General features: G+C 43.4%; 1 protein-coding gene across 1 annotated transcript in view; it reads left to right on the forward strand.

Annotated features, from left to right (window-relative positions):
• LOC126235572 (odorant receptor 83a-like) overlaps positions 1 to 13,409 on the forward strand; it is a 170,094-nt gene that overhangs the window by 48,293 nt on the left and 108,392 nt on the right. Inside the window, exon 3 of the mRNA XM_049944290.1 lies at positions 3,875 to 4,056. Within this exon, the coding sequence (XP_049800247.1) occupies positions 3,875 to 4,056 (182 nt within the window). The remainder of the gene's footprint in view (positions 1 to 3,874; positions 4,057 to 13,409) is intronic.

Here is a 13,409-nt window from a genome sequence, read left to right on the forward strand (position 1 = left end):
CACCGCCGCCGTCAGTGTCAGCCAGTTTGCCGTGGCATACGGAGCTCCATCGCAGTCTTTAACACTGGTAGCATGCCGCGACAGCGTGGACGTGAACCGTATGTGCAGTTGACGGACTTTGAGCGAGGGCGTATAGTGGGCATGCGGGAGGCCGGGTGGACGTACCGCCGAATTGCTCAACACGTGGGGCGTCAGGTCTCCACAGTACATCGATGTTGTCGCCAGTGGTCGGCGGAAGGTGCACGTGCCCGTCGACCTGGGACCGGACCGCAGCGACGCACGGATGCACGCCAAGACCGTAGGATCCTACGCAGTGCCGTAGGGGACCGCACCGCCACTTCCCAGCAAATTAGGGACACTGTTGCTCCTCGGGTATCGGCGAGGACCATTCGCAACCGTCTCCATGACGCTGGGCTACGGTCCCGCACACCGTTAGGCCGTCTTCCGCTCACGCCCCAACATCGTGCAGCCCGCCTCCAGTGGTGTCGCGACAGGCGTGAATGGAGGGACGAATGGAGACGTGTCGTCTTCAGCGATGAGAGTCGCTTCTGCCTTGGTGCCAATGATGGTCGTATGCGTGTTTGGCGCCGTGCAAGTGAGCGCCACAATCAGGACTGCATACGACCGAGGCACACAGGGCCAACACCCGGCATCACGGTGTGGAGAGCGATCTCCTACACTGGCCGTACACCACTGGTGATCGTCGAGGGGACACTGAATAGTGCACGGTACATCCAAACCGTCATCGAACCCATCGTTCTACCATTCCTAGACCGGCAAGGGAACTTGCTGTTCCAACAGGACAATGCACGTCCGCATGTATCCCGTGCCACCCAACGTGCTCTAGAAGGTGTAAGTCAACTACCCTGGCCAGCAAGATCTCCGGATCTGTCCCCCATTGAGCATGTTTGGGACTGGATGAAGCGTCGTCTCACGCGGTCTGCACGTCCAGCACGAACGCTGGTCCAACTGAGGCGCCAGGTGGAAATGGCATGGCAAGCCGTTCCACAGGACTACATCCAGCATCTCTACGATCGTCTCCATGGGAGAATAGCAGCCTGCATTGCTGCGAAAGGTGGATATACACTGTACTAGTGCCGACATTGTGCATGCTCTGTTGCCTGTGTCTATGTGCCTGTGGTTCTGTCAGTGTGATCATGTGATGTATGTGACCCCAGGAATGTGTCAATAAAGTTTCCCCTTCCTGGGACAATGAATTCACGGTGTTCTTATTTCAATTTCCAGGAGTGTAATTTGCATTCACGCATTTCATAGTGATTTCTAGTTTTATTTATACAGAACAGGAATTGAGTAAGAAATGGTCCTGGCCGTAATTCTACATACTATTGGCTTGCGTGCCAAGAATACTTGATCAAATTCGTAAAATCTGGTGATGCAAGCTGACAATGCAGAAACGATTGGAGTTTAACATTAACGTTCAACTGATAACCCTGAAATGACAAAGAGCTATCGGAAATTATATTATCCGACAGTTATCTCAAAAATGCTTTACACTGTTGAAAAATATTTCTATCGAGAGGTTGAATCACGCTATTAGTTCCGAGTGAAATTCGAGCTGTATTAACAGTCATTCCGTCGACCTAGTTAATGGCAGACGTGTCGTTATGTTCAGTCCAAGACTCCAATAGAACTAATGAATTTTTCTCTGCAAATGGTAAGAAAAGTATTCGCTGTGCGGAGTAGCCGCGTGGCCTCAGGCGTCTTGTCACGGTCCGCGTGGCTCACCCCGTCGGAGGTTCGAGCCCTCCCTCGGACATGGGTGTGTGTGGTATCCTTAGCGTAAGTTAGTTTCAGTTAGATTGAGTAGTGTGTAAGCTTAGGGACCGACTACCTCAGTAATTTGGTCCCATAAGAACTTACCACAAATTTCCAAGACGATTCGGATGAAACACCGAAAATTATTCTCTCATATTTTTCCAAGATCTTATGACGCCGATTAAAAAACTTTTGCAAGTAAAGAATCTTTTTTTTAAATCTTTTGTCCTAATTTTCCTTGATGTTCGTGAACATAGAGATAAAGTTGTGGAAACATTAATCCACTGATACTTATCACTGGTGTTGTATGCGAATGTGTCATAACGTTCATCGACCGCACAAGTGTCTCTCTTTTTTTTCTCGAATGATAAGTTACGGTGTGCACGAAACCTGTATGACTGGTATTATACGGATCTTTTAGGAGATAACAAGAAGTCTCGTCTTCATGTGAACTATGAATTTTTCTATAGTATTACTTCTTAATGGCATCTCCTCAACACGTTTACCTGAGGTAAACTTCGCAATTTTGAAACCTTCTTTTCCGTATAATTTCCAGAATCCAGGTAGAAGAATCCTGGAAATCAGAAATGTTCATCGCACTTCCAATTCGGAGCGTCCACTCTCGTAGATCTCTCTCAGTAACAGTGCAGCGACTCCCACAAAAAGTTCTAAACTTTTCGAATAGTTTTTCTTTCACACTTTTGCGAGTTTCATTTTGGCACATATTTCGTACTTCGTGTAAATGTTTGTTCTGTTTATAAAATTTATGTTCAGATCTTACGAAATGAAACCAGTTTTGCACACTGCTGAAGTCCAAACGTTTTCCCCTTCCGTTTGACCTTTCCTTTCACACTTAAAGCTATTACTGCACATGTTTTCTTCCGGTTAGGAAGGTGCTGTGATTTTGTTCTGGTCTGTAATCAGCATAACAATCATTGTTCGAAACACACGTATGCCCACTCATCAGCCGGCCGATGTGGCCGAGCGGTTCTAGGCACTTTAGTCTGGAACAACACGACCGCTACGGTCGCAGGTTCGAATCCTGTTTTGGGCATGGATGTGTGTGATGTCCTTAGGTTAGTTAGGTTTAAGTAGTTCTAAATTCTAGGGGACTGATGACCTCAGATGTTAAGTCCCATAGTGCTCAGAGCCATTAAACCATTTTTGAACCCACTCATCATGGCTTCTCCCTCCGCTAAAAAAATAATAAAAAGAAATCCCTCCATCGCTATTCCTTCCCGACTCTTACACGGTACATAAATACACAGTAACACAACTAAATAGAATTACACATATACAATAATCTAATAAGAAAAGTTCCAGGCAAAGTAGTGGGAAGGTTTTGTCGGCAACACTACAAAACACAAACGACAATACATGCTTAGAAGTACAAACAGAAGACAGTGGTGTGCATAGAAGTGTGTTGCGAAAAATATCATAGTGCATAGTGCTACAGAACAACTAAAAATTAGACCGAAAGTATCAGTGTCTAGCGCAGAAAAACAACGATGTGCTAGCAGACGGCATTTCCCGAAGTAAGCGAGAAATCAACCGAAAATCACGACCACTGACGATGCTTTACCTCAGTAAAGCGAAACGCGTCTTGTGAAAAAACAGTCGCGCATTTTCGTAGTTGCAAAGACAAAACAAAAATACCCTCAAAATGGTTCAAATGGCTCCGAGCACTATGGGACTTAACATCTGTGGTCATCAGTCCCCTAGAACTTAGAACTACTTAAACCGAACTAACCTAAGGACAGCACACACAGCCATGCCCGAGGCAGGATTCGAACCTGCGACCAGAGCGGTCGCGCGGTTCCAGACTGAAGCGCCTAGAACCGCCCGGCCACCACCGCCGGCCTTAGCAAGTGTATAGGGGGCTTATAAAACATGAATCTCTGTAGGTTACCAGTTAATAATAAGACTGCTGCATACGTGGCCAGAGATGCCGGTCCGCATATCTGTAACGGCTCCTGAGCATTCTACACCACTGGTGTAGAATGTTGAGACGAGTAGTAGTAAATGCTTAAGTAAACCAGTAGCATAGTGCAGACAGATGGAGAGGGCGTGACGGGCAGAAGCGTCGTGTGGCTTGCAGACGACAGACATGCTGATGGCGACCATGATCCACCTGTCGTCGGGCCAGTTCGCCGTGCTGTCGGACATGGTGCGCTGCTCGGGGAGGCTGGCCGTGGGCCGCCGGGGCGCTCGCCAGCCGGAGGTGCCCACCATGGAGGACGCCCTCGCCTACTGCGTCCAGTTCCACGAGCGCCTTCTGCGGTGAGCAGCTGTGTGGAGTGAAGCTGCCTGTCTCACCAACTGTGTGTGTGTGTGTGTGTGTGTGTGTCGTCCAGTTGGACCAAACAGGTGCCCAAGTGTTCAGAGGCCTTTCCTGCTATCCTGGTTTAGTTTTGCAGTGATCCCCATTAATGGCTTCAGACAAATGACGGAGTAGTACCAAGGCAAACATACGTTTGTAGCCAGTGGCGGTTGCTTTTTTAATAGAGATGGGGCCCCTCCACGCCCGCACAACGTGGCGACCAGACCAAAACTTCTACTGTCACCTCCGTCAACATGTTAGTTATCTAGTAAGTGGATCACAGGATGCTGGGCTGTGATGTTATCTGTGCGTTTGGGTAAGACTACGCGTTAACACGGTCCATCAGGTGATTGATAGTGGACGAAACGCGAGTGAGGGTAGCGATTTGAAGAGCAGAGGGAAAAAAGTGCCAAGGCTCGTGCCGTGGGAGAAAAAACCTCTACGACAGTGGGATGGGTAGTAAGAGCAGTAGTGGCTTACTAGCTACGATAGTTCATGCAAGGTTGGATTTGTTAGTATGGGTATCATGCATCATTACCGTGGCAAGCTATGGCGATGTATCCCAGTTGCTGCAGCCGCTACATTCCTGGAACAATCAAGATCGTTATATAGTAGTGGGAGATCGGCCACAGATCATCTCACTGTGTGGAGGATGTGTGGAGCTTGTCTGCATGCAGTGTACGGTACGGCTTCCCTGTGTGGTGCCAGATATTCGGCAGTGTGTTCCAGCTGGATATCTACATCTACATCTACCTCCACCCATAATAATTCACAGGAACTATCCACTTCTACTTCACTACAGGATAAACTACTACTAACAGCGACAAACACGCCACCACCGGTCGCATGCAATCTATCCTTTCTAAACACCGCCTGTGCCTTTGTAAAAATTTCGGCAGAATTTATCTCTGGCTTCAGCCAGCTTTCTGTTCCTATAACAATTTCAGCTTCGGTGCTTTCTATCAGTAATGGCGTCTGATTAACAGGAGCTCACCTGTACCATTGTGTTCCCGTGTGCTTGGCCATAGATGTTAGGTCCTTACAAGTATGTCTTTTGGTCTTTTATGTTTCCATCTATGGTTGTGGTCGTAGTTCCCCAGATTCAGAATAAAAGGGTTCTGCGAATGTCTGGAGTTTCTGTATAGTCTTGTGGTGAGTTTGTGCATAACCTCCGTGAGAGTCGGTATTCCCGGTGAAGGTCCGCGATGCGTGTGTATCGTGGAGTATTGCTTATAATTTTGAGTACTTTGCTTTGTATGAGCTGCAGACGGCGCAGGCGTGTAGGCGTAGCGCATCCCCAGACAGGAGCTGCGTACGTCATCAGGGGTCGAATAAGTGTCATGTACATGGACCTCGACACCCTTCTGTTCACTGTGCTACGCCTGTTGAGCATAGGGTAGAACTGTTTGAGCCTCGCGCTAGCTCGGTTGGTCATGTGTTGTATGTGGTCCCCCCAGAGTAATTTCCTGTCCAGCCAGACACCGAGGTATTTGACTTTCTCACGGAAACGTATTGGGCGTGTATGCAGAGTTATTGGTCTGCAGTATCGGTGTTTGCGCAGTTGCTTCGGTCTTCTAGTGAACAGATCGGCTTCACACTGGTCGACGTTTACTCTAACACGCCATTTCTCCAACCAACGCTCAGCCACTCTGAGTGCAGGCTGTAAGCGTGACGTAATGTTTGATGGTTTCCAATCTTGCGCGAGGATGGCTGTGTCATCCGCGTAGATTGCCATCGTTGTGTTGTGTGTGGTTGGGAGATCGTTTATGTAGAGGTGAAACAGTAGGGGCCCTAGAATGCTTCCTTGGAGTACTCCCGCGTGTATACCGTGTCGTGGTGATTGTTTTCCCTGCACGTCAGTGTTGAAACTCCTGTCCGTGAGGTATGAGTGTATTAGACGCACCAGCCCGTCGGGAAATCCCGCGTCGCTCAGTTTGCGAATGAGGCCGTTGTGCCATAGACGGTCGAAAGCCTTTTCGATGTCCAGGAACACCGCCCCTGTTGCTTTGTTTGTTCAAATGGCTCTGAGCACTACGGGACTTAACATCTATGGTCATCAGTCCCCTAGAACTTAGAACTACTTAAGCCTAACTAATCTAAGAACAGCACACAACACCCAGTCATCACGAGGCAGAGAAAATCCCTGACCCCGCCGGGAATCGAACCCGGGAACCCGGGCGTGGGAAGCGAGAACGCTACCGCACGACCACGAGCTGCGGACTGCTTTGTTTGTGTTGAAGCCATGTGTTATATGTTCGACGACCCGTAAGAGTTGTTGTGTTGTGGAGTGGTGATTCCTGAAGCCGAATTGCTCCGGTCTCAGGATGTCATGTGTAAGAACGCAAGACCACGTGAACACCCTAACTTTCAACACCTTTGAGGATTTATTGGTTATTTTTTTTTTTGAATGTTGATAAACGTAACAATGATGTTGCAATCTGAAAGATACGGCACTTAAATCTACCGCTCTACTGCTCCTCTAGACTCCCTGAAACTTGGCATCAGGATCGCGAGTACACCTTCAGTTGTGCACGTTTTAAGAAGCTTTTGAGCATGCGCAACTCCCGTGACGTAATTGCCTTAAGGGCCAAATACATACGGATTTTATAAGGGACGCGCACGGTTCACGATACGCACTTGCCACTCAACTAGAAGTTTACGTCAGTGCCACCAGGTAGTAGCACACTGCAGCCGAGTTTTATCCCCGTTCGCTCGGCACAAATGCTGTTAGACGATAGCACATTCCTCAGATACGCTAATTCACTCACTGTATAGTAAAATTAGATCGGAGGCCAGTATATGTTAAAGCTGTACTGACATTAAACCTATTTTGGGGGTTTCTCGAAGAATTATAGAATATTAAGTTATAAATTTCTATCATAAAGCAATCGATTTGAGGCGATGAGAATCATAAGGGTCTGAAGCACATCATTGTCGATTGTGAGACTCTAGCACTTATTCCTACTTCTGACATCTGTTAATCTTATGGTGAATCAGGTTTATCTGTGCTGTAGACCCCCATTTTATGAATAAAAATTCACGAAAAGCCGTATGTATCACTGCTTTCTCTGATATTCACTTTAATGTGAGATCGATGGCGGTGTGAGTTAGACCCTTACGGATTTCAGCTCCTCATTTGTATTCCAGTCAAGTGACCATGTTTGCAGACATTACAACTTGAAATTACAGTTAAATCAACACTATTAGCTGCTGACAGCGTTGATATACATCAACGGGGACAGTTGAAAATTTGTGTCCCGACCGGGAGTCGAACCCGGGATCGCCTGCTTATATGGCAGACGCTCTATCCATATGAGCTACGGAGGGTACAGAGGATAGTGTGACTGCAGGGATTTATCACCGGCACGTTCCCCGTGAGACCCACATACTCAACTTATAGTCTACACACTACATTCGTAGTGCCCTGCCATTATACCCATTACTCGCGGCAGACAATCCACCGAGTCCCGTAAGAGTACAAGGCAAATCGTGTGCATCCGGACTGAAGAAGGTCATCAGCCGGTTAGCCTAAAATGATATGAAGATGCCATCTGTTCTTCCGGACATGCAGTTTCTTTAGTTGGCTCGAGTGTAATATCGCCATCGACTGTAATTTGCTTTTGTGTGTCGGGATCCATCTCCTTTTTCTCCGGTTTCCCGAATTTTCTCATATTATTATAAGCAACCGATGATTTTCAATATTATTTGCAAAATGGAAGAAGGCTGATGGCTGATTCCACGGTACGCTTAAAAGCTTGGGCGCCGCAACAGTATTTCGTAATCTAATACGACAAGAGTATCGCTCATTTAAAAGACAGATTAATGGCTAGCAGTGCATTTTAACGATGCAATGCTTTTAGCGGCCATGTTGTATATCTTCAATTTTAACAACGCTTTGTATTATTTTACTATTACAAAGCAATAAATTGATTTTTGTTAACTATAGAATATGAGCCGTACACCGAATATCCGAATTATGAGAAGCTGTCGAACATGCTCAGGCGGGCAAGCTTACCTTTTCTTCACGGGTCATTGTCGAGTCGACAACAAATTTTCCTTTCAGACACGAGTCTGTCTAACATCAAACAACAACTGTATCTTCACATCAGTTTTGTCTTCCCGCAGATTGGATAAATGAAAATGCAAACACAACATACATCAGAAATACACAACCGAGCGAGGTGGCGCAGTGGTTAGCACACTGGACTCGCATTCGGGAGGACGTCTCCGGCCATCCTGATTTAGGTTTTCCGTGATTTCCCTAAATCCTTTCGGGCAAATGCCGGGATGGTTCCTTTGAAAGGGCACGGCCGATTTCCTTCCCCGTCCTTCCCTAACCCGAGCTTGCGCTCCGTCTCTAATGACCTCGTTGTCGACGGAACGTTAAACACTAATCTCCTCCTCAGAAATACAAAATTTTATATCCGACGTCCAAAGTTGGGGGCCAAAATGACATGTTGTTGGCTCCGGTATTTGAATAAAACGGCACAATTTGTGAAAATCAAAGTACCAATGAGCAACGGTCATTGTTGATGTTGGCACACATTTCGTCTATAGTATCTGATACGCATCTAAAAATAATGCATCGATTTCAAAATAAAATTGGCTCCTGAAGTTTTTACCATTTACGAACCGTAGTAATTTATCACCAGCATCAGTTCTGTAGGGCCTGTATCTGACAGAACCGAGAGCAGCAGATTCACAGTTCGGAGACAATGGCCAGATTATATGCAATTTGTGCTTGCTCAAAATGATCGCAAGGCAATATTAAATCATCCGCAGATAATCTCAGGGACGCGGTTTGATTACAACAGAATAAAATCAATGGCTAAACGCGCATTGCATTCCGTACATTGCCTCTATTTACCATGACCTGCTAAACTCGCAATTCCAGCTATCTGTTCTGAAACGGATGTTACAAAAAAAATTATAAACCATATACCACTTAATAATTGCGGAGAGTACCTTTCAAATGAAACAAATAAAAACTGTTTTTAAGATATTTAATTACAAATCAAAACTAATTCTACTGAAGAGAGACTTACATAAAAACGTCTGTTCCGTTCGATGGAGACAATAGAAAAGAGTACAGTTTGCCAAGAGAAACTTTGCTCCTCGTTCATAACTCCCTATAGAACACTTGAAAATACAATTCCTCCGATTTGTTTCAGCCAGAGGTTGATTTATGTGATCTTTGATCCGAATTTACAGTTCACTGACGTTTTATTACATTTTTCATAGGCAAATGAAACATTTTCTTAAGAAAAGAGCCCTCATTCGCGCACAAAAATCACTTTAAAATATTTTTTTATATTTAAAAGGAGTTGACTTTATCCAAGTAAGGCTTCAATTTAGCTCTCATCAAGTTATGTAAGGTATATCAGTAGTGCCTATGTAATTTTGGAGAACATTTCCCTTGGAGCACAGCGGTTTTTATATTATTTCAAAATGGACATGAACACAAGCGTAAGAAACTTCTTTTTTTTATGAGGCTGCATGTTTCGATCTGTTTCACGTCATCTTCAGATCGCACACTGAAATATGGACATACAACAGAATTGGAGGGATATAGTAATATATGAAATACAACTTACGTAACAAATAATAAACAACAAATCATAAAAAAAGGATAAATACCCATTACGCCAGACTATCGTTGTGAACGGAGCAGGCGCTAAGACTCCACCGGCGCTAACTGCCAAAGAGAGTAATACAGCTGTTGCTCAAATACGCGATGCTCCGCCCATTGCGCACCGAATTACATCAGCGATAGCTGGTCAGGCATACAGGACGTCAAACGGTTGTTACAAGAAAGTTCTTACAAAATCATCACCCGAAAGCTAATAACAGATAAAGAAATAGGAGCCTTATATTATATAAAGTGATAAAAATATATATACTGCAAAAACTGAAAAGAGCATACTGGAAAACCCACAACATCTACAATAAAAAGTGTCTCTCCATTCACTCAAAAATACGACACTACAATACAGTAATCAAGCCCGAAGCACTATATGCCAGCGAAACACTCACACTCCATAGAAAAGGCGACCTGGAAGGCATCCTGAAAGAGGAACGCAAAATTATCAGAAAGATTCTTGGCCCAAAAAGAACTGAAGATGGATACAGGTTACAGTCTCGGAAAACTACAGAAAAATTATCTAACCTCGCCGCAGACATCCGGAAAAGAAGACTAAAATTTTACGGTCATATCCACAGACTCCCAACACCCAGACTCTCCCACAAAATTTTAATATACATTGAAAAATTGAAAACCATACCCTGGATAAAAGAAACCAAAACAGATCTAGCAAATGCACAAATAAATTCTTCAGAAGTTATAAACAGAAATGTATACAAGCAAAAAATCAATAGTTGGAAAGTACAACCCGAGAATGAAGTTTGCAAGAGACAGGGGACAAAATGGACAGAGGAAAGAAAGAGAATTCATGGGGAAAGAATGAGAGAAGTTTGGAGAATTAAAAAATTGAATCGGAAAAGCTTTGCGTGATCCGTATGGGTCCAATCGCACATAATAATTATAATATATAAAGAGATAACCGAACATAATCTGTTGTGAGAACAGATTTCTCACAAACTCGTAGATTCTGTGGCAGCAAAGATGGCGGTTATGAGACGATACTCGTTCCTGTAATATCTCTTTATATTCGATGAATTATTCAGATACAATTCTACCCTTGAATGACGTTTACTAATTTTCTATCTTCATACTCGCAGAATCCATGCGAAAAGTAGTTCATACAATAGCTATGCCATGAGCGCATAAGTATTCTTTGGAGTACTCTCTCTGGTGGTTGTTAAACAGAAAAAGAAAAATGAAAGGGAGCTTCCGAGATTGTCTTCGTGCCGATTAGCCTGAGCTTTGTTTGAAGAACTGTAATCTGATTATTGAGATTTATGACAGAAGATAACGGATACGGAATTGTACGATTAAAAGTGAAATACATATATATGGCTCCTTCACACTAAAGGTGTGTATTCGACTTTTGAGAATTAATGATATTCATCGATATATTGCGTAGTTTTTAATCAGAAGGGAACTTCCGAAAGACTGGATACGAACCTGCATTTAATAATCCAAGAGCTCCATTATTTCTTCGGAAGGTTAAACTTCATCAAAGCCAAATATCCGCTTGATCTGAGGTTTCCCGACTGATTATACAACGCTCCCAAAAATACGAGGCATTTTATTTGTACAGATTAGCAGACTGCCGCAAAGCACGAGCCTGCAGAGAAGAAGAATCATCGCCTGCTTTCATTCTAACAAGTAAAATTTCAGAATCATTTTGAGTGACTGAGCTATGACTGTGTTTCCTATCATGAATGATTGATTGCTCGAACGAATTGAGAGCTACAGAATTACGTAGATAGGAGAAAAAAATTACAATGGCGCCAGTGTGACAGGACTCTCTTGGATTGTTATATAATATATGTATTTTTTGTTTCATGAAAACCAACGAGAACGAGAAGTAATGAACCTGAAATGAGATACGGTGTCCATAGTAAAATATTGCTGATACCAAGAAACGATTTCAACTATTGGACAACACCGAGACTACAGAACAAGGCCAGAGAAATCTAATTTTTTTATCCTGTAGTTAAAATAGTTTGAGATCAATTTAGAAAGAACTTTTTTCCAGATAGTAGTTAAATTGTAGAACTGTATATTGTGTGATTTTCGTATCTGGACATTGAACTATATACCATCTGTGAAGTAATTTGAAAGTTAAGTGTGTCTACGACAGTAAATGTGAAACTGTATTTAGTGATTAGAACTTGATATTGACAGTTATTTAATGGTATTGACTAGAGCGGCATTTAAAATGTCAATAAATCAGCAACGAGACGTGCAACAGCCTTCAGCTGTTTGCTCAGAAGCAGAGGCCACGGATAGCAATTCTGAGACTGTTGTGGCTAGCGTTAGCAATATAAATAATCCCGCTGGTTCAGAAAACATTCATACAACAGCTGATCAGACTGTTGTTGACACGTTAGTTGTTATTATGCAACAGTTGTCTCTATTAGCCGAAGGCCAAGCAGAGGTAAAACGAGACTTATCCGTTATACAAAATGAACTTCAAAATCAATTAGCCGAAAATCAAACAGAATTACAAAATCAGTTAAGAGCAACCTTTACCGAATTAGATCAGAGATTAAATACCCAGACACAGGAAATAAAAGAACAGGCAGAAAGGACCGAACAGAATCTTATTGCTCAGATTGAGCAGGTCCGCCAACAATTCCAAGAAAACAATAGTAAATTAAAAGCGGAACTAACCGAATATGTATCCGTCAAAATTGACACGATACAAAAACAAGTAGAACTGTTTCCTCAAGTAATACAAGCTCAAGAGGACATACAGTGTTCCGTAGCTATGATACCAGAAATTATAGAATCCCAAGATAATGTAAAGAAGCAATTTGACGAAGTGAAGGAAAAACAGGAGACAGTGGAACATAGAATGAATGTACTTGCGGGAAAGTTTTCAGAAATGACATTACAGCGGCAAAATTTTCCTTCGGAAACTATAGAAGAAACTGTGAAAGTAGCTTTACAGTCAATTTCAGAGAGTTCGGAGGAGAATTTTTTCAACAAAGGGTTAAAGGAAGTTCGAGAACAACTTGGCGAAGAATTCTCGCGTTGGAAAGAAAATATCGAAAGATCACTAAATCTCTCGCAGGAGGATTTAGAAACAGCGAGAAGTAGGAAACAAAATTCTCAATCTGCGCGTGACATCCCGTCCACGTCAAGATCCGATGTAGACAGAACTGGAATGTCACCAGTTAGATTCGATATAAAGGATAGCCACAGGGAAGAGTACGAACAGGAGGATTTTTGGAATCGTAGTACCGTTGAGGAGAAGATGATTAAACAGAGACAATTTCAAATCTTTAACCCTGACAAAAAGAATGTCCATCCTGTAGTCTTCATTCGAAGTTTCAGAGGTCTGTTTCCACGATCTTGGACAGAATGGCAAAAGATTAGATTTGTATCAGGATATATACAAGGATCAGGAGCATTGTGGGCATCCGAACAAACATCTTCTTGTAAATGTTACAAAGAATTTGAGCAGGCTTTTCTAGCAAAATATTGGTCTGCTGGAGTACAAGAAAGACTTAGGCAGGAAGTATTATATCCTGAGCCTTTCTCATTTTCTAAAGGATCTCTAAAGAGATATTTTGAGAAATACATCAATAAATCTTTGTATTGGGATGTACCGATTCCTTTGCCGGATATACTTAGAATACTCAAGTCCAGACTACCCATCAGTATAAGGAATCAGCTGTTATA

Source organism: Schistocerca nitens, chromosome 2 (genome assembly GCF_023898315.1).
Source record: "Schistocerca nitens isolate TAMUIC-IGC-003100 chromosome 2, iqSchNite1.1, whole genome shotgun sequence".
Taxonomy (NCBI): Eukaryota; Metazoa; Arthropoda; class Insecta; order Orthoptera; family Acrididae; genus Schistocerca; species Schistocerca nitens.